This window comes from Drosophila albomicans, chromosome 2L, assembly GCF_009650485.2.
Source record: "Drosophila albomicans strain 15112-1751.03 chromosome 2L, ASM965048v2, whole genome shotgun sequence".
Lineage (NCBI taxonomy): Eukaryota > Metazoa > Arthropoda > Insecta > Diptera > Drosophilidae > Drosophila > Drosophila albomicans.
Genome location: NC_047628.2, coordinates 12,608,366 through 12,626,357, shown reverse-complemented (window position 1 = coordinate 12,626,357; position 17,992 = coordinate 12,608,366). Strand labels below are relative to the sequence as shown.

General features: G+C 38.0%; 2 protein-coding genes across 2 annotated transcripts; both read left to right on the top strand.

The window, feature by feature from the left end:
* The first annotated feature begins 4,062 nt into the window (after window positions 1–4,062).
* LOC117565518 (uncharacterized) lies at window positions 4,063–5,543 on the top strand. Its single transcript, XM_034244654.2, has 2 exons — window positions 4,063–4,200; window positions 4,255–5,543. The coding sequence occupies exons 1-2, from the start codon at window positions 4,197–4,199 to the stop codon at window positions 5,475–5,477; spliced, it is 1,227 nt and encodes a 408-aa protein (XP_034100545.2). The 5' UTR covers window positions 4,063–4,196; the 3' UTR covers window positions 5,478–5,543.
* A 707-nt stretch (window positions 5,544–6,250) lies between these two features.
* LOC117565357 (tektin-4) lies at window positions 6,251–9,135 on the top strand. Its single transcript, XM_034244417.2, has 3 exons — window positions 6,251–6,737; window positions 7,514–7,788; window positions 7,852–9,135. Exons 1-3 carry the CDS (start codon window positions 6,372–6,374, stop codon window positions 8,972–8,974), a joined length of 1,764 nt encoding a protein of 587 aa, XP_034100308.1. The 5' UTR covers window positions 6,251–6,371; the 3' UTR covers window positions 8,975–9,135.
* The last annotated feature ends 8,857 nt before the right edge of the window (window positions 9,136–17,992 follow it).

The following is a 17,992-nucleotide window of genomic DNA, read 5'->3' as shown; positions in this document are numbered from 1 at the left end:
AAGCTCTAGCTAAATCTTGATAACAAAGTAAATAATACAAATTCTCGCAATTTTTCTGTAATTAACACATCCCCCTCAACAAAAGAGGCAGCAGTCAAAGGGCACACAACTGTCTGTCTGTGTGTGTGTATGTGTGCGTGTGAGTGTGAGTGTGTATGTAGTGGTGTGAGTGCTGAGTGAAAGCATGACAGGATTGCGTGCTGCAGGCATGAAACAAGAGAGACAGAAAGGGGCTGCGATGTGATTTCGCATTTACAACTCATACAAAAGTTTTGTCAGTCAGCTCGCATTTTTATGAGGTGTGCGTGTGTGAGTGCGGGTGTGTGTGAAAGGACATGCAACCTGTGTTTGTTTATGAGCTCATGTCAAGTTTAAGTGGCGTCTCTCAGCGTCGCTTGTCGCCCATCTCCCATCTCCCGCTTGTCGCTCGTCTCCTTTTCACAAATGCCAAATTGCCCCGTCATCTGCATTGTCTTTTGTTGTGCCTGCTGTGTGGTTAGTGTAAAAGAAATCTAAAAGCATGTAAATCATGTGCAAAGCAATTAAAAAAAAAAGCACATTACCATCATCAACTCCCAACTCCTTTTTTCGCCATCGGCAACGCAACGTTTTGCATGCGAAATCAATTGGGCACAAATCTGACAACAAACAAGAACAGCGAACAACGAACGACAACAACGAAAATAACAATAATAATTGCATTAAATAAATTGAATATTGATTGATGAATGTGCCGGACATTTGTGACATTTATTCATGTTATTCATGTTCGCATTAATGCGTTAAGACCCCATAAATTAATTGCTATAAAAACGGACAATGCCATTTGTCTATCAGCCATGAACATGAACAACAACATGGAAATGTGCCCATCGTAATGTGCCACGCCCCTAAAAATACTTGTGCAGTATTAACAATTATCAAGCAAACAATAAACGAAAACAATGGAAAACTATGAAATCAATTAACCACTTTGATGAACAACATTTGTTTACGTTAACTCGATTTTACATTTTATTTTAATGCACTGTAAGTGCTGATAGGAAAATAATGGTTTTAATATTATTTTGTAAACTGCAGTTTAACTGGATGCTGAGATTAATTGAGTTAAAAACATGTAATTGGAAAAATAGTTCTGTATTATTCCGTCACTAATATTATGTATTATAGTCAGTCCTAAAATTTGATTCTAACGAAATTCTAAAAGAAAATTTGATTTTGCTTAATGCATTTTGAGATTTTTTTCAACATTGTGTAAATAATTGTGCATCTACGAGATCAATACATAAATATGATCCTTAATACCTACAGTATTTGTTTCCTGTAAATGTGGTTGCGATCGGATTAAAATTGACGAAGTTATTTAAGAAATACTTTTGTATAACCAAAAACTCCTATTGCAATCGGGTCTTAGTTGGTTCGCCCACCAATCTTGTATACTTTGTACTCTATGGTATATTAAGAATATCAAGAATATATCAATATACCACATATAGCCTTCAATACATTTCGGTATTGTTGGTATGTTAATTCGGTATCTTACGAATAATACCGCACTATTTTGCATTTAGTTAAAATGAACTTTAATTGTTTATTTACAATTTAAAAAATAAAAATTAATGATATTTTTGTTTTGGCTATATATAATATAATAAACTAAGTTTATTTAGGAAGAACATTTTTAAAATGAAATATTCTGGGACGTAAATCTCTTAGATCCTTTCAATTTTTATATTTCTCGCTGCAACATTTGCAATTTTAAAATGTCTTTTAAAAATACATTTCTTCTTCTATAAACCTTAATATTGCACTAATTTAGTCACAAATTATTCGTAGTTCGTTAAAGGTTTTAAATATCTATAAGCAAGCAATTTATCTCCGTTTTGTCCAAGTTAAGTCAAAAGTTTCTTCTGGTGTCTTCACTCAGTCGACATGGCACAATAAATGGTTACAATTTTCCCATAGATCTGTTTCATTTTGCCTGAGTCGAATCTATTTCATTTCATTTCTTTTGGTGTCTCAGCTCTTCTGCCTATTCCCTTTTAATTGTCCTTGTGTTGTGGCATTGTTATTGCTGTTCTTATTCCCAGTTGTTATGCCTGTTGTTGTTGTTGTTGCTCGAGATGTGTTTGTTGCTGCATTCCTTTGCTTTGGTTGCTTTTCATTGGTTTTCGTGGCGCGTAAATAAATTTCATATCATGACATTTATTACTGACCCTTAAGCTTGGCCAACCCACAACCAAAACAAGTGTGTGTGCGACTGTGTGTGTGTGTGTGAGAGAGTGTGCGGTAGATTATCCTGCATACCCAGGATCTGCATGCGGCGTTGGTAACAATTTTCATTTAAGATTTGTTTATTTTTTTCCTCGAGTTCGCTTTTCGCTCCCCTCGCATTTTGATTTATTTTTTCACTCAATGGTTGTAGAGCGTTCTTGGGGAACAATAAGAAAGAGTGGTAAGAGGGGAAGGAGAGCAAACAAATGCCGAGGAAATGAAGAAGGAATGAATGTGAATGAAAGCGAATGAAGGCGAATGAATGTGAATGCGAGTGAATGCAAAAGATGAAGAAAGATTAAATGTAAGTGGACAAACGGACACTGAAAACAATTGTAGTTAATTTACGCGTCCAGCGAAATGCATAAGAAATTAATGAAAATGAAAATGTGAAAATGTGTTCAACAGAAAAAAAAGCAAAAGAAAAAATAAACGGAAAAATGCCAAAGAATTTGTATCGCGGCCGCGGGCTTGGACCTCAGAGCTTGTATCTTTGAAAGTTAACTTGACTGTGAAATAAGCTGAGCAAACACAGAGCGCATTGTCTTTGTCCTCGCGTTCTGCATAATTTATTTATGTTTTCATTTTTTTTTTTCATCTCTGCCAACAAGAAAAACAAGAGCAACAACACGTTGGAAGATGAAAAGCGTTGTCGACCGTTCAGCTCTCAGTTAATAGCGAGAAAATGCCAACAATTCCGGCCGAGCAAATAATTACAGGCTTAATAACAAATTTAATATGGTTCGGTCCAAGGACGCACGAGCTGCGCGTCCTTTTGACTCCCCCCCTTTCGAGTTGTACCCTCTTTCTCCTCCCTTGCATACTCAACTGTTGATTTTCTCATACGTTTTATACGTTTTAATGAGCGCCTTTTGCCTACCAAACTCCTTCGCCTTCGCCTGTTTGCGCTTCAATAACAATGAGCATGATGTCCTGTGTCGTACTGTCGCATCCTTCTGCTGCCTCCTGCAGTCGCCTTTAACGAGTATTTGTTGTCCGTTCTCCATTAAAACATGCACTTGTCACCACCTCCTTCTGTCCGTGTTCGTGTCTTGTTTGGCAGCTTTAAGCTGTGTGCTGTGAGTGTGCCTGAAGAAGTCGTTGTCCTTGCAATTAGTTGTCGCTTTTCCATTTTGTTGTTTCTTGTATATCCATTGTCAGCTACGCATATCTCTAGCGCACTTTTCATTTACAGCTTTGCACTGGGCGAAAACACTTCAGAGCACTTTTATCCATGAGAAAGTCAGATGATGCTCCAGCTAATTGCACAGCGCTTGTTGAGACTGCGAGAAGACTTAAGCAGAATGTCCTTGAATGTCCTGGATTAGCGGAATTTTTGCACAGAGAAGCGAAAGTTGATGTAGATGAATTTTGCAAGAAATTTGCACAAATGTTGTTAACTGATTGAATTGCGATTACAGTAATGCTTCAAAATTATTTTTTGAAATAAATTAATTAATTTCTATTCAGAATCGATTAGAGAATTGATGCGTCTTAAAAGAATCTTTTGGATCAAGATTGAGAAATGAGTACATTAGTATTATTTGCAGAATTTAAATAAATATTTGTATTGTTTGCTTAAGAAAAAACGTGTATAACTAATAGATACATTTTTAAAGTTTCAATCGATCAATAAATGTAATAGACGTTTCTTTTTATCGATATTCATTACAGCATCATTTAGTAAAGAATATGAATGATTTACAGTTGAGATTGCCACAGTTTGAGAGTCATTTTAAAAGTGTCGCAATTCATGATGACTATTTTATACTAAACTATGCTTTACAACAATCTAAAGGCTTTCATGTCAATAATGACATTTATTTTGTTATTTACTTTCTGAGCTTTTCACGTTCTACAACTTAAAAATTAAATTTGTTGTGCCCTCACTATAAATTTAAGGATTATTTCTAAATATTGTCATGGGTATGTTTCGCATTAACTTTAAACGAAGCTGAAGCACAAATCCTTTTTTACTAGAACCCAAACAAGATGAGGATGAGCTTATACTAGATCCACCGCTCTTTGTGCCCTGTGACATGGACAAGTTTCGAGATCCGGCTAAGCTGGGAGTTATTGTTGGAGCGTGTGAAGAACTGGACAAGTTGAGTGCACAGGATGAGATCAGTGTGTCAAGTATAATCTCGGCCTTGATACGACCCATCGAACCATCTGATGAGCAGTTCAAGCAATGCGATTGGGGCATCGATCCCAAGAGTTTTCTGCCCGTCAAGCAGGCTGTGATCTTCAAGGAGCAGCTGTTCATCTCGAAACTGCGCCACACCAACTGCAAACTGAGTGAGAATTTGAAGATCTTCTTCGAGCGCGAACTGCAGCAGATCGGCAAGTTTTGTCTGAATGTCGAGGAGGCGTACGATGGCTATGTGGTCTACAGCAGCAGCAAGATGAAGAAGGGCAAGGGAATCGCCGAGTGTGGCCATCAGCTGAAAGGCAAATACGACGATCAGTTTCTGCTGATCTGCGAGAAACGTTCGGAATTCGATCGCATCGATCATGCGCTAGTCGAAAAGTCATTGGAGGTTAGAAATCATGCTGATCGTTATCTCACTGCGATCAGAGAGACGAAAATCAATGAGGAATCCCAGAAATTCAAGGCCACCGTGGACATCAAGGATCGCGATCACACTTTCGTGCTGGACGGTGGCATTATGCTGCTAATGCGGCATCTGGTTTGTCACAACTTTGTGGGCACCTTCGAGTATTACACGATGAATCTCTACGGTCGTGTGATGCGCTGCAATCTGATTGTGTCCAAGGAGCGCAAGTTAGTGCGCATTTTCTATCGCACCTACAAGAATACCATTCACATTGTCACCCAGCAGTGCTTCAACGATGAGCTGCAGGATGTCGCCGAGACCTTTATGACGCCCGAGGGTCGCATTGTGATGCACTTCTGGCGTGGCTACAACTATTTGTTACACGCTGCCTGCGCCTCACAGAAGAAGAAGAAGGAGCGCATCCTTCCCAAGTTGGAGTTGATGTGGCGTCAGGATTTGGCTTTGTCGCGCAGATTTAAGGAGCTCAAGGCTTTGAACTACGAGAACTCCACAAAGTATCTGGAGTCAAACTCGGAGCTGGCGGACTTTATGCAGGACTATGTGTTGAACATTCTGCGCTATAAGCCCAGCAATGTGCTCGAGTTCTCCATTATGTTCTTCCAGAACATGGCCACGCCCAAGTAATCGATGCTGTTGTATAGTATCTCTGTATCTTTTGAATACAAATCTAAATCTAAGTTGAAGAGTTTGCCTTTGTTTTGGTATATTATTTAAAATCTTATGGGTGAACTTTAGTCATTCTTTCATTGCTTCATTTAAGTCGATTGATATTTAAGTAAAACTATATAATTTACCATCAAGGAATTTATTAAGTTTAAGCTCTGTCAATAAATCGCTCTTGTTATCGAATTAATCCACTAAGTGGAGAAGATATTAATAACAGTAACGAGTCTTATCGTCAAAATAATATAAAAATATCGTCAAAATAATATAAATAAACAAGAAAGCTGCAGTCGAGAGTGCTCGACTGTGAGATACCTGCTACCCATTTTAATTATAACCATACTACTACAAGTGTACCGAAAACTATTAAAACATGCAGAAGGCAATATTCAAAATATAGCATTGATATAAATATACAAAATAAATGAAATAGAAGTAAATGTTCTTCACAATTTACTGTTTTGTACAAATTTATCACTTTTTATTTTTAGCAAAACCAATTATAACTAAACAATCTAAAATAGAAGGTTACGTATGGTTTTGATATATACACACTATTTTTTCATAATTGTTTTAAAATTAAATAAACCAAGTTATTCCCTTTTCTAGTTTTCTTCTCAGCATGAACTGCAATCAACTGGTTGCCAGAACAACTTAAGGTTGCTGTTTATCAGATAACCCCAGCAACCTGGCCGTCAGCTATTTACAACCCTCAAACAAACAATTTCCATCAAATTGTCAGTACAAAACCGAGTTCCGTTTTTAACAATTCGCCTTGATATATTCAAGTATATTGTTTACAAATATTTTGTGTACTTTCTTGAGCTTAAGCTCAACGCATAACCAACAAAAAAGATGGCTTGCTGCAAGGAGAAAGATCTGTATGCAGACGCAGCTGACTGCAAAGCGGGTGCCATTGATTTGCACCCAACTTCGGCGTGTCCAGCTCCCTTGATATGTCCTCCACCACCAGAAATGGGACCCATCAGACGACGCAAGTGGAATGAGGAGAAGCCCGTTGCTGTGGTGCCCAATACCGAGGCCATAAGACGTGAGCTGCAAGAGCACGCTAAGCAGCACATTGGCGATCAAGTGCAGGGGCATCATCAGGTGCAGGACGAGCTCAAGGCGGGGCTGGACCAGCAGCAGCAGCAGCTGATTGAGATGCGCAACGAACACGCCAAGGATCGACCCCTCAAATCGGAGGAAATACAGTTTGCTGTAGGTTTTTCTTTTAAATATATATTAAATATCACTTATTTATGCACTTAGCGACACATTTTCAATACAATTAAAAAACAAATAACATACACGGGAAAGTAGTGCGGCTTGAAAACATTTTCTCTAACTCTAATTACCACTAAACTAAAACTTTTAGAAGATAAATGCACTAAAAGGAAATACTTCAGAGAAATTCTCTTGCTTCAGTTCGCGTCATTTGGCTTAATGATAATTTTGCATATGCGATATTTCACTTAACTACTACAATTTACTATTCCAAGTATTTTCAAATCTTTAGTGTTACACAATTAAAAGAATAACTATTAAAAACATAAAATACTATTGCTTAATTCAAAGTATTTGCATTTAATGGCATATTATTTATTTGTTAGCACATTGTACTTAGTAGCAAAGCTCATTTTGCAGCATATCTTTAACACAATACTGCAACATTTTTTGGGTGAATAGTAGTAAGGCGCACTTTAAATTAATTTTCCGATTATACTTAGAAGCACAAATCATTTTGCGGCATTTGCACAATGAAGACCGGAACACATATGAATAAAAATGATACTGCTAGATATCTTCAGTTGACGGAAATTGCAGTAAAACGTAATTTCAATAAATTTCTTCATTGAACAATACATTTTGTGGCACCTACGAGTATGCAAAGAAAAGCTAACACAAGATGCGCTTTTCATATTTTCTTTTTTAGTCGTGCCGTTAACCAAGTTGCATCCATAACATTAATTAATGTCTTCCATTTTGAATTGCAGCGCTCGATTAATCCCGATGCGGATAATCTGCAGAATCCGCCTTGCTATCTGCCCCAAGCTGGCGACGACTTGCCACACAAAGACGCCATGACGCCCATGGGACCCATTGGCCCTTGGGCCACCGGCAAAGTGGACTGGAGTCCTATGGCGGGTTTGACTGGCACTCGCCCTGTGGTCGATAGATATTCTATAACACGCTACAGCTCGAATGAATGGCGTGCCAGAAATCAGCAGACAGTGCAGCACACGAACAGTGTGCTCGACATGTCTGACAAGTGAGTTCCAAGCTAAAGTAAAATGTTGAGCTCTTAAAACTTATACTTCTGTCTACTCTACAGAAATCGCTTTAGTGCCACGACGGAGTTTCAACGTTTGACAGCCACCGTGAACAAGACGCAAAAGGAAACAACCGAGAAGCTGCGACTACGCTCCCAAATCATTTGCAAATGGAAGAGCACACTGGAGAATGCCATCAAGGCGATGATCGAGGAGATCTTCATGGTCGATCAAGAGCGCAATCGATTGCGCAAAGCGCTCGTCACACTCGGCGTGCCCGAGAGCATTGTCCGCGAATGCATCGAGAAGCGTTGCGGTCGCCCGGACACTGAATTGGTTCGCGATACGCCTGAGGAGGAGCTGGTCAATGAGCTGGCTCTGATTGCCGAGATCAAGCGACAACTGCAAAAGGTCCTCGGCGACTTTGAGGCCCAACAACAGGAGAATCGCGCAGCGAAGCAGCGACTCGAGTTTGACTGGAGTGACAAGCAGGAAGCCTACGATATTGATACTGTGAATGTGGGCTTGAATAACCATTCGCGCACTGTCATGTTCCATGTGGGTGCGGTTAATCAACCTCCCGAACAATCGTCGGAAAAGTACTGGGAGCACTTCAGTCTTGAGACCCTGGAAGAGAGTGAGAAGTGTCGTCAACGTTCCGCAGCGCTGCGCAGCAGTCTCAACACCATTTTGCTGAATGGAGCTAGAGATATTCGCACGCAGGCGGACATTGTGGAGAAGTCGTTGACCGCACGCATCAATTGCACCCAGGAGGCAGTGCAGCGCTTCGAGAACGATCTGCATCGTGTACTCCGCGATCTCGCCGAGACGGAGACCCGCATTGAGCAGCTTCATGGACGCATTCGCAGCTTCGATGCGGCCATGAAGGTGGCCCAGACACGCATGCACAATCGCAGCTATCGTCCGAATGTCGAGAGTTGTCGTGATGTCGCTCAGCAGCATCTTATCGATGAGGTGCACACCATTCAGAGCAGTGTCACTGCCATGCTCCACGAGCTCACTGCTGCCGAGGCGACCAAGGAGGCGCTGGTTGGTGTCCGCGCCGCTTTGGAGCGCGAGATTATGCTCAAGCGACGCGCTCTCTTCATGGACAGAGATCGCTGCATGGTGTTGCGATCGCATTATCCCTCTGCCAATGCTCTGACCGGCACAGGAGCCTTTTAATAAACTACTAATTGTGTAATCTCCCCTCAAAATTTAATGTCTGAAATTTTAAGTCCCAAACTATGAATGTATTTACGCTGTAATGATTTGAATTGTTCAGCAAAAATATTGACGAAATTGTAGATAAAACAAGCTAACAATTTTCAATTGTGAAAAAATAACTTAATAGTGAATTTCTAAAATTACTAATTATCAAAAAAAAAAAAATCTACTATAGAAAATATAGGATTATATTTTTATTTCAGAAAGATATTAGAATTAGGAAGGAATTTATTTATAGTGGAATGCTTAAAACCAAAATTAAAAAAAATAATTCTGCTCTTAATGAAAAATATGTAAGTTACAATTTTTTTTAATTTGCAATTTGAATTTCTTCATTGCAGAAAAATTTCAATTCGCGGAAACTTTAAAGGTTAAATTAAGGGTTTTTATTTCTAGATATGTATTATTGGAAATATTTAATTTATAAACTCAACAACATTTTAGTTTCCAAATGATCTTAGAGTAACACAAAACTTAGAGTGACTTTTTTTTTTAGATAGGATTTATAATTAGAATAAAAAGGAATAATTTTATTCTATACCTCCCAAATTCCTTTTGTTATTGCACCATTATAAATACTGCCACTATTTGTGTTTTTGTTGTTGAATAGTTTCAGGAATTTACTTCAGTTCCCTTTCAGAGCATCAAAGCTTTCGACAATGTTGTAGGTCCGCAAAAAGCCGAAATAACTTGACCTTGCCCACGCAATGGCAGTTGAGAGTGAAGAAATCTATGGATTTGTTTAACAATTGGTGGCTCAACCCTTGCTGGCAATTCAGTTCAGTCCAGTCCAGCACAGCATAGCGAACTAAAAGCACGACTTGAAAAACAACACGTGGTCTAGTAATAAATCTTGTCCGGTGAATGTTTTGCACGTATGCGGAAGCAACCAACTTCCAAAAAAATACAAGAAACAGGGAAAAAAAATAACACAGAATAGAAAATACAGACAAAGGAAGACAGGACATACAAGAGACTGGAGAAGACATGTGACATGGATGTGCTGGGATGTTTTGACTTGGGTTTTGTTGCCTGGCCGCAGCACGTGGCGTATGAGCAACGTGTTAGTGTCACATGACCTTTTGCTGCCCAACGCAAAACGCAACAAACAAAAAGACAAAAAGAAAGACAAATATTTGAAATAGAAACACAGAAAAAAATAACTTCAATATGTTGTCATGAGATGTCTCTTCTGAATTTCTCAACCAATTTTAAATTGTGCACTTCTCATATTCTACATTTTCTTCTGCTCTCTATTTTTCTGCGCTCCTCAGATGTGCGTGTAATTTATTGTCCTTGAACGGACAGTCTGTTAAGCGATACAGAGAAAGAGAGACATTAAAACGGACAAAATTGTTCCAATATTTGTTGCACTTTCTTTCCAAATCCCCAACAGCTCTCTTACCCCCCTTCACCCTTCATCCGACTCCTTTTTTCTTCGCTACTTTCTGTGTATTTCTAAATTGAGTACGTGTTGTTCTGGCTGTTGAACGTGTTTGGTAAATAATAAGTTCACGTGTGTGAGTGCTCCTCTAATAGTCTACACACTTGTGTGTGTGTGTGTGTGCATGTGTGCATGTGTGTGTTTGCAAGTTCAGCGTGTTGTCCTGAAGTTGGCAACATATTTCCACTTTTATGGATTTTCAAACGTGTCTGATTGCCATCTAATGTCACTTAGTTGATTTCATTTTATTGCTTTTATTTCGATGAATTTTTATCGGCGCTCGTTATGCGCAAATTTCAAATCAATTTATAATTTTTCTTTTGACAAAGCACCTTAAGGTACTTGCCGCAAATTACTTAATTCTATATAAATAACCAAAAGTATTTATTTATTAGAATATTACATTAAATTGTATTTCCTCAAATTAAACTGAAGAAGGAGTTAAGTGTATTTCAGAATTTATGTTTAATACAGTCAAAAGTAAGAAAATTACTTCGTATATAGAGTAAAATATTAAATTTAAATTAATTTTAATCAATGCATTATGGTATGCGAGTGTCTAAGTAATATCGCCCTTAACCCCTTCTGGTATTTCATGGGAATTACGAATATGTCATAATGAATAAATGTATCTCTGCGAAAATTTTACTTAAACTTAAACAACTGCAATAAAAATCTTATGGATTTATTTTGAATTTATATTATGTTTTAATCGTACTTTAAATAAAATATATATAAAATTAACACAATTTTAACTGAAAAGTTTCAGTTTGCATTTTAATGGATAGATTCTTAATAATAATAATAAGAATAGTGCTTTCCATTCGTATAGTTAGTTAAAATAAAACTTAATGTAGCACAATAACTTCAGTAAAAACTAAACTATACAAATCCAAATCATTTTATCTTAGAGAAAATTATCTCTTTATATGTTCTTCTAAATTTAAATTTCAAAATTTACCTTTCCTTCTATTCTATTAATAAAAGTTACCAAAGAATATTATCTTCACTCCTTTATGTTTTACAAAATAAATACTATCCACATCGTATTTCTCCCTTTCAAATTGAACTATCAAATTTCTAGAATTACCATCATCATCTAAAGCAATCTCACTTCAATTCTTTTGTACATATTTCAACTGTCAGTGTGTTGGCCAAATTCGACTTTGAGGTGGAAATTCGTTACGTAAAAGTTGACTCCCCTCCCTCCTTTTGTCGGCTGTAACTCTATTTTTAACTCCATTACCATGCCCCGTCCCTTCCCGCGTGATGCACATGCCACATGCGGTGTCGTTTTTCGCATTTGTGTGTTGTTAATATTTCGTAATGCCGGTAAAAATCACAGCATGTGGCAAGTGAAGGAAGCAAAAAAAAAAAGAAAAGAAAAACGCAGAGTGAGATATGTACACATATACTTTTGTATAGTACATTCTACAATATTTGTGCCACACACATTGTGGCGCATGCAAAAATCGTCGGCTGTTTTCTGTTGCTGGTAACACGGGCCCAAACGCAACGTGTTGCCAGTTTTTTGTGCTTATGTTTATGTGTGTTCTTGTTATTGTTGCTGTTGCTGTTGTTGTTTGGAACCATGCGGCGCGAGGTTGCTGGCAAAAGAAAAAATCTGTTGCATACTTTTGCGCGGCTAAAAAAAAGAATATTGTATTTTCAGACATCCCGCAATGTCAAAGCGAGAAAAGAAAATCAACATGCAAGAAAAAAAAGGATGTTTGTGCAGAGGTTTGTTGAATGGCATTTTAAAAAGTTGTTGCTTATTGTTTGCCAAATTAATGGATTGGGCAAACGCTGCCTTGCCCAGGCCACTTGAAATACGTGCAAACTATTTGAAGTGCACACGACCAACTCCAGCTGTGTAAGTGTGTGTGTGTGTGTACACCTCTCTGCGTGTGTGTGTGTTTGTGTGTGTGAAGATGAAGCTGAGCTGGGGGCAATAATTTAACTTCAACGCAGCAAGACATGCAATTTAATTTTAACAAAACCTGACATTATCACACGAGCCAAACGGGCCAAAAAGTAGACACATGCAGCAGCAGCAACAGCAGAGAATCAGGCGAAAAGGAGTAAAGCAAGAGAGTCAGGAGTGGGGAGACAGCGGCACAACACAAAGTTAGTAACATAATAAGTAGCAATTTTCGGTTTCCGTTTTCCGGGCCAAGCGGCACTGGCAGCGGCAGCAACCTACCATAAAAATACATAAATTGCGCCAGAAATAAAACGTAGGAAAAGCAGACGAAGCCAAAGCTGCAGCTCAAGCTTCAAGAATAAGTAAAGTCGTCCTTTGGAGCAAGGGGTATTTCACTGAAAAACAGCAGCCAAATGGCAACAACAACAACAACAACAGGTACTTGCAGCTGCTGGCATCAACTGACTGGCTGGAGGCTGGGGGCGTGTCTGGCTGCCAAGAAAATCGTCGTCGTCGTCGACGCGCATGCAGAGGGTAAATTGGAATTTTATAGTTGCAACTTCTGCAGTCGTAGCTTGGTAAAGGTGCAAGTTGCAGCTCAGAAACAAGGAGCAAAAAAACAAAAAGAAATAAGAAAATGTGCTTTGGTTCTTCAATTCGAGTTCCAATAAACAATTTCACTTAGTAAATGTAAAATTGGCAATGTTCAATTCTAGCAGTTATGGACTTTTTATGCGAACTGAAGCAAAAAGAAAACAGCTGAAGATTTGTTGAAATTGTCAAAGAATCAGAGCAAATAAAATAACAATGAAAAATATATTAAGTAATTGAATTACAAACGGATGGAAAATAAAACTTTACTAAATTATAATCATCATTTATGTTGAATATCATTTGCTTAGTTTTCAATATTTAAGCATGTATATATTTTAAAATTTTGTTTAATCGCTTAATCTCATGTTGAAAGTTATTAGTTGGTAGCCTTTACTTAAATAGTCATATATAAAATAAATATTTTTTCAGATATAATCTTTAGAAGCATAAGATAATTTAATTGAAATTTAATCTTTAAATAATTTTATATTACTTATTCCAATTAGTTAATTTTTGTATAAAAATTGTTTAATAACCTATACAGAAAATGCGTGACAACATCAGTGAAAATTAAAAAAGTATTCCACATTCCTCTCATTGCTTACTGAAAATCTTTAGAAATGAGAAGTTATGAGTAAAAGAGTCTCATTAATTTAAATAAGTTCAATCTTACGGGTTTTATGCCAACAATCCAATCTTAAACTTTAAAAAAAACTTCTTAAAGCAGCAGCTTGATTCCAAAAAGATGCATTAACATTATTAAATATGTGATTTGCATGCGAATTTGTTTGTGGGAAATGCGTGCTTAGCGCAGGCAAATGAAACTGCGGCCTCTGCAAATGCAGCTAAATTAGTTGCAGGCCACAAAAGCAGCGGCAACAGCAGCCAAAAGTTGCTCAAAGCCACGATGAGAACTGCGATGAGGACAACGACGACGATGAGGACGATGAGGACAACAAAGCTTGTCATTCGCCTGGGCTCGTTAGCATTTTACAACACTGGCGCAGTCATCGCATCACGTGTACAGTTAGAGGCTGTCTGCCAACCCCTCTGACCCCCTTCCACCACACTCCCTCCACACCGTTGACAGTGTAAGATGATTTGTGACCAGCTGCAACTTTTTGCCGACGCCCCCGGCAGCCATTTTTGATATTATTTCAGAGTTGGCGTTGCCGTTGCCGTTGCAGTTGCCGCTGCACTTCCGTTTCCGTTTTGCGCCGGCAACTCGCAGCGTTGCATGTAAATGTAGTTTTTTGATCGCTTATCACCGAGTCATGCTGTGTTTGTGTGTGTAGAGTGTAGAGACGGAGAGACGGAGAGGGGGAGCATAATGTGGGGTGACTGTTGATTTCATCTTTGTTGCTGACTTGTTGACTTTGCCTGGGTGAACTGTTGAAATGTTTATGACTTCATTGTGCTAATAAAAGATATCATTTTCATTTACTGCCACAGCGAGAGAGTGCGAAAGGGAGAGCAAAAGTGGGAAAGTCACGTTCTTAGACTTGGCAGGTGAAAATGAAGAACTTTTATGAGCTGAAAGTTCTTTCTTTTTGTTACCGCTGATAATTTAGGCACAAATAATCAGCTTAGCATACGTTCAACTGTGAAATGAGAACGAGTTGGGTTTTTCGAAAGAGAAGGAGTCGGCGTAAAAATCAACAGCTCGTGTCAAAAGCATCAACCGACAAAACCGGAGCAAACAACGCGTCGTATGCGCAATGCAACGCAACGGAAAGCATTTTTGGGGTTTGCACAACGCTTGCGGGGATTCCCTTGTGGCCGCAGCTCTCTCTCTCTCGCTCTCCCTTACTCTCTCTCTCGCTTTTGCTCTCCCTTACTCTCTCTCGCTCTGGTCTGGTCAGCAGCTAATGCGGCGTGAATATGCAACGCGTAGACCGACAAACCTGCGGCCAGTGGCAACTACAACAGCATCAATGGGCCTCGCTGGCCACGTTATCATCATCAATGCACGATTGCTGGCTGTGTACGCTTTGTGTTCCCCTCTGGGTGGCGCCCACAGGTTGTGCTAATGTGCGGTCTGTTGGTCGTCGAAAGATTAGCTAAGGCTTCAAAACTCTGCTCCCTTTGGGGCTCTCTCTGTGTGTATGTGTGTATGCTGAGGGGAAAAATCAAAATTCCAGCACGCGCAGATTGTCTGGCATTTTATTACCTGGAATGTTGACGCTGAAGCTGTAGAAATGATTGAGATTGAATGACATGCCAACGCAGATGACAAGCCAGCAACCAAGACACAGTCCTTACACACACGCACACACTCGCATGCTGTGTGTGGCACACAGATTGACAGTAAAAATATGCAGAAAGTAGCGTTGCGAAAAGGTTAAAAAGAAAATGCCATTTAAATGCAAAGCATATTTTTCGGCAAACGCAAAATGTACGAAAAAGGTGGCAAAGGCACTGCGTGCGGCAAGTGGCAAGTAGCAGGTAGCAAATAGTAAGTAGCAAGTGGCAAGCAGTAAGCGACAAGAGGCAAGTGTAGCTCAGTGCATCTAAGACGCTGCTGTAAATAATCAAGTTGAATGTTGACACGCGTAAGCTACCCACACACAAACAACACAAGCTGGACTCGCAATTCCGCATTAGATGGGAATTCTCACAATTGTACACAAATAGTGATATTTATAGAGAAGTTCTAATACCCTGCTCAACCTTGATTCTCGGAAGCCTTCACAAAGCAGCGGACCACCCAAAGTATTTAATCAAAGCACCGAAATGGCAATTTGATTTATATATATTTTGTACTTTGAATTTTGGTTTGTAGATCAGCTTGCTTTTAAGCGGAATCCTTTTAAGCCATTGCTTATTTAATTCCATGAATTTGAACCTATTTAAATTGATATAAATGTTAGAAATATAATAAAAAGGAATTTGTTGCTGTGCTGTGTATTCAATCATATATATTCTTTTCAAACAAATTGTAAATTTTAATAAACTTTTACGGGGTGTGCAATAAAATAAAGTAAAGCAGAGAATAGAAAAATATATAATTCGAATTTTAATTGTCTTTGTGCTTAATTGAGTAAAAATCTCTTCAATTTCTATACCAGATAAAAATTGTTTGTTTATTCAATAATAACATCCACTTAAGGCAAATAATTGAATTGGTAAACAAATTCAAAACATAAATGCTCGTCAATTGCTGAATGCAAACAAATGAAAGCATTTAGGCCACAAAAGAATTAAGCTTAAATTAAACAATGAAAAACATTTAATTTCAGGCAAATAAACCTCCCGTTGGTTGCATTTTCAAAGGTATTCGGAGAAAAAAGAAATGAAAGCAAAAAGGGAATGAAAACTGCGGCTCAGATGTCGTCTGACTTTTGAGCTGTCAAAAACTTTTGGTGCTGTCGCAAAATGTTCCCACGCCTTTCTACTTTCCACTTTCAGTGTATGCGTGTGTGTGTGTGTGAGTGTAGGTGTGTGTGTATGAGCTGGCATTGAGCTGTTTGTCTTTTAATTGTTTGCACTTAAGCAGAATTTGCCGTCTGCTTTTCGTTTCTTCTCTTTTTTTCTTTTTGTGTGTTTGTTCGCTTGTCTGTATCTGTGTCTGTGTGTGTGTGTGTGTGCCGTGCAGGTTATGACTTTTGTGAAAAGTCGTTAAGAGTGCGCTCAAAGAAAATTACAGCTACAAAGTATGATACGTTTACGTTTAGTGTGAGACCTACGACTTTTTCCCCCATTTCCCATTTCCCAACTCCCATTTTCCATTCCCCATTGAGCCACAACAGTTGAATTAAATGAAATGAATGTCTAACAAACAGCAGGCAAACAGAAGTTCTGCAAAATTCTATGGAAATTTTATTCCTAAGTTTAAAATTTTAAATAATAAATAAAGCAAATCCCATTTGCCATAACTTGCAAATTATAATGTAAATTACTTACTTGGATTTTATTCAAGTATTAGGGAACAGCTATGATAAATATTAAAAAAAGTTAAAAATTAAAAAGAGTTAAGTACTTTTATAATTATTCAAAATTATTTATGTATAAAAGTGGGATTCCAAATTGCGTTCTTTTTAAATTTTAAAAATTATTGCAAGTTTTAAGTTTCGACATTTTTCAAGTAACAAAGCCAGAGTCGAGTGTGCTCGACTATAAAATAGATACCTATTTTCAATAAAACCTTATTCTGAAAATATACCAAAAATATTTTACAAATGTAGCCATATTTAGCCATAGTATTTCTTATCATTCTACAAATTCAATTCAGATTTTTTAACTACAAATGAGTCCATAAGTTTCCATAAAATTTAAAGTAATTTTAGATTAGGGGAATTAATGAGAATTTTATGTTTTTTTTTATTTTTGACTTAAATTTTGTAAATTTTTTAATACAAAGTTATATATCTTTTTCCATTGTGGTTTCAATACATAGTACTACATCGACTTTATCTAATACTTTTTAATTAATGGGAAAAAAGTTTCATTTGGGAAATGTGATATTCAAGTCACTTAATTCGTATTCATCAATAAAATGTATGTGAACGAGCTGAAGTGAATCGAAAATTGTTTACTGAATTGCAATACCTCAAAGTCTCCATATTTGGCTCTTCCATCTTGGTTCGCAAATAAAATGTTTGAAAAACATGTCACACACATTTACACGCACACATGCACAAGAGAGAGGTAGGGAAGTAAAGAAACGAAAAGAAAAAGGATAGCTGAAAATACCTGCAATCAGATAGGATGGCAATTGACTTATCTGTGCGGTCAGGCAATAGCAACATGTTTGCCCTGACAAACATTACAATCTGCAAACGTTTCGAATAGCAATCCCAAAATGCAATCGGATCGGATCCACCGACCGAGTTAAAGCTAGAGCCACAGTCAGAGATGGAGACTGAGCCAGCTCGAAAAGCTGGAGCAGCCATAGTCAGAGAGAGAGACTTGGGTAAATTGATACACACATCAACGTTGCGTTGCAATAGCCGCAAATCTTTGCGTAAATCAAGCAAAATGCAAATTTTACTAAAAGCCAAAAAAACGAGCGAAA

Bases quoted from the DNA above. Each gene is read 5' to 3' on its own strand.
- LOC117565357 (XM_034244417.2), top strand. From the start codon at position 6,372: ATGGCTTGCTGCAAGGAGAAAGATCTGTATGCAGACGCAGCTGACTGC. The intron at 6,738-7,513 runs GTAGGTTTTTCT...TTTGAATTGCAG, and splicing joins CGGAGGAAATACAGTTTGCT to CGCTCGATTAATCCCGATGC. The intron at 7,789-7,851 runs GTGAGTTCCAAG...TCTACTCTACAG, and splicing joins GTGCTCGACATGTCTGACAA to AAATCGCTTTAGTGCCACGA.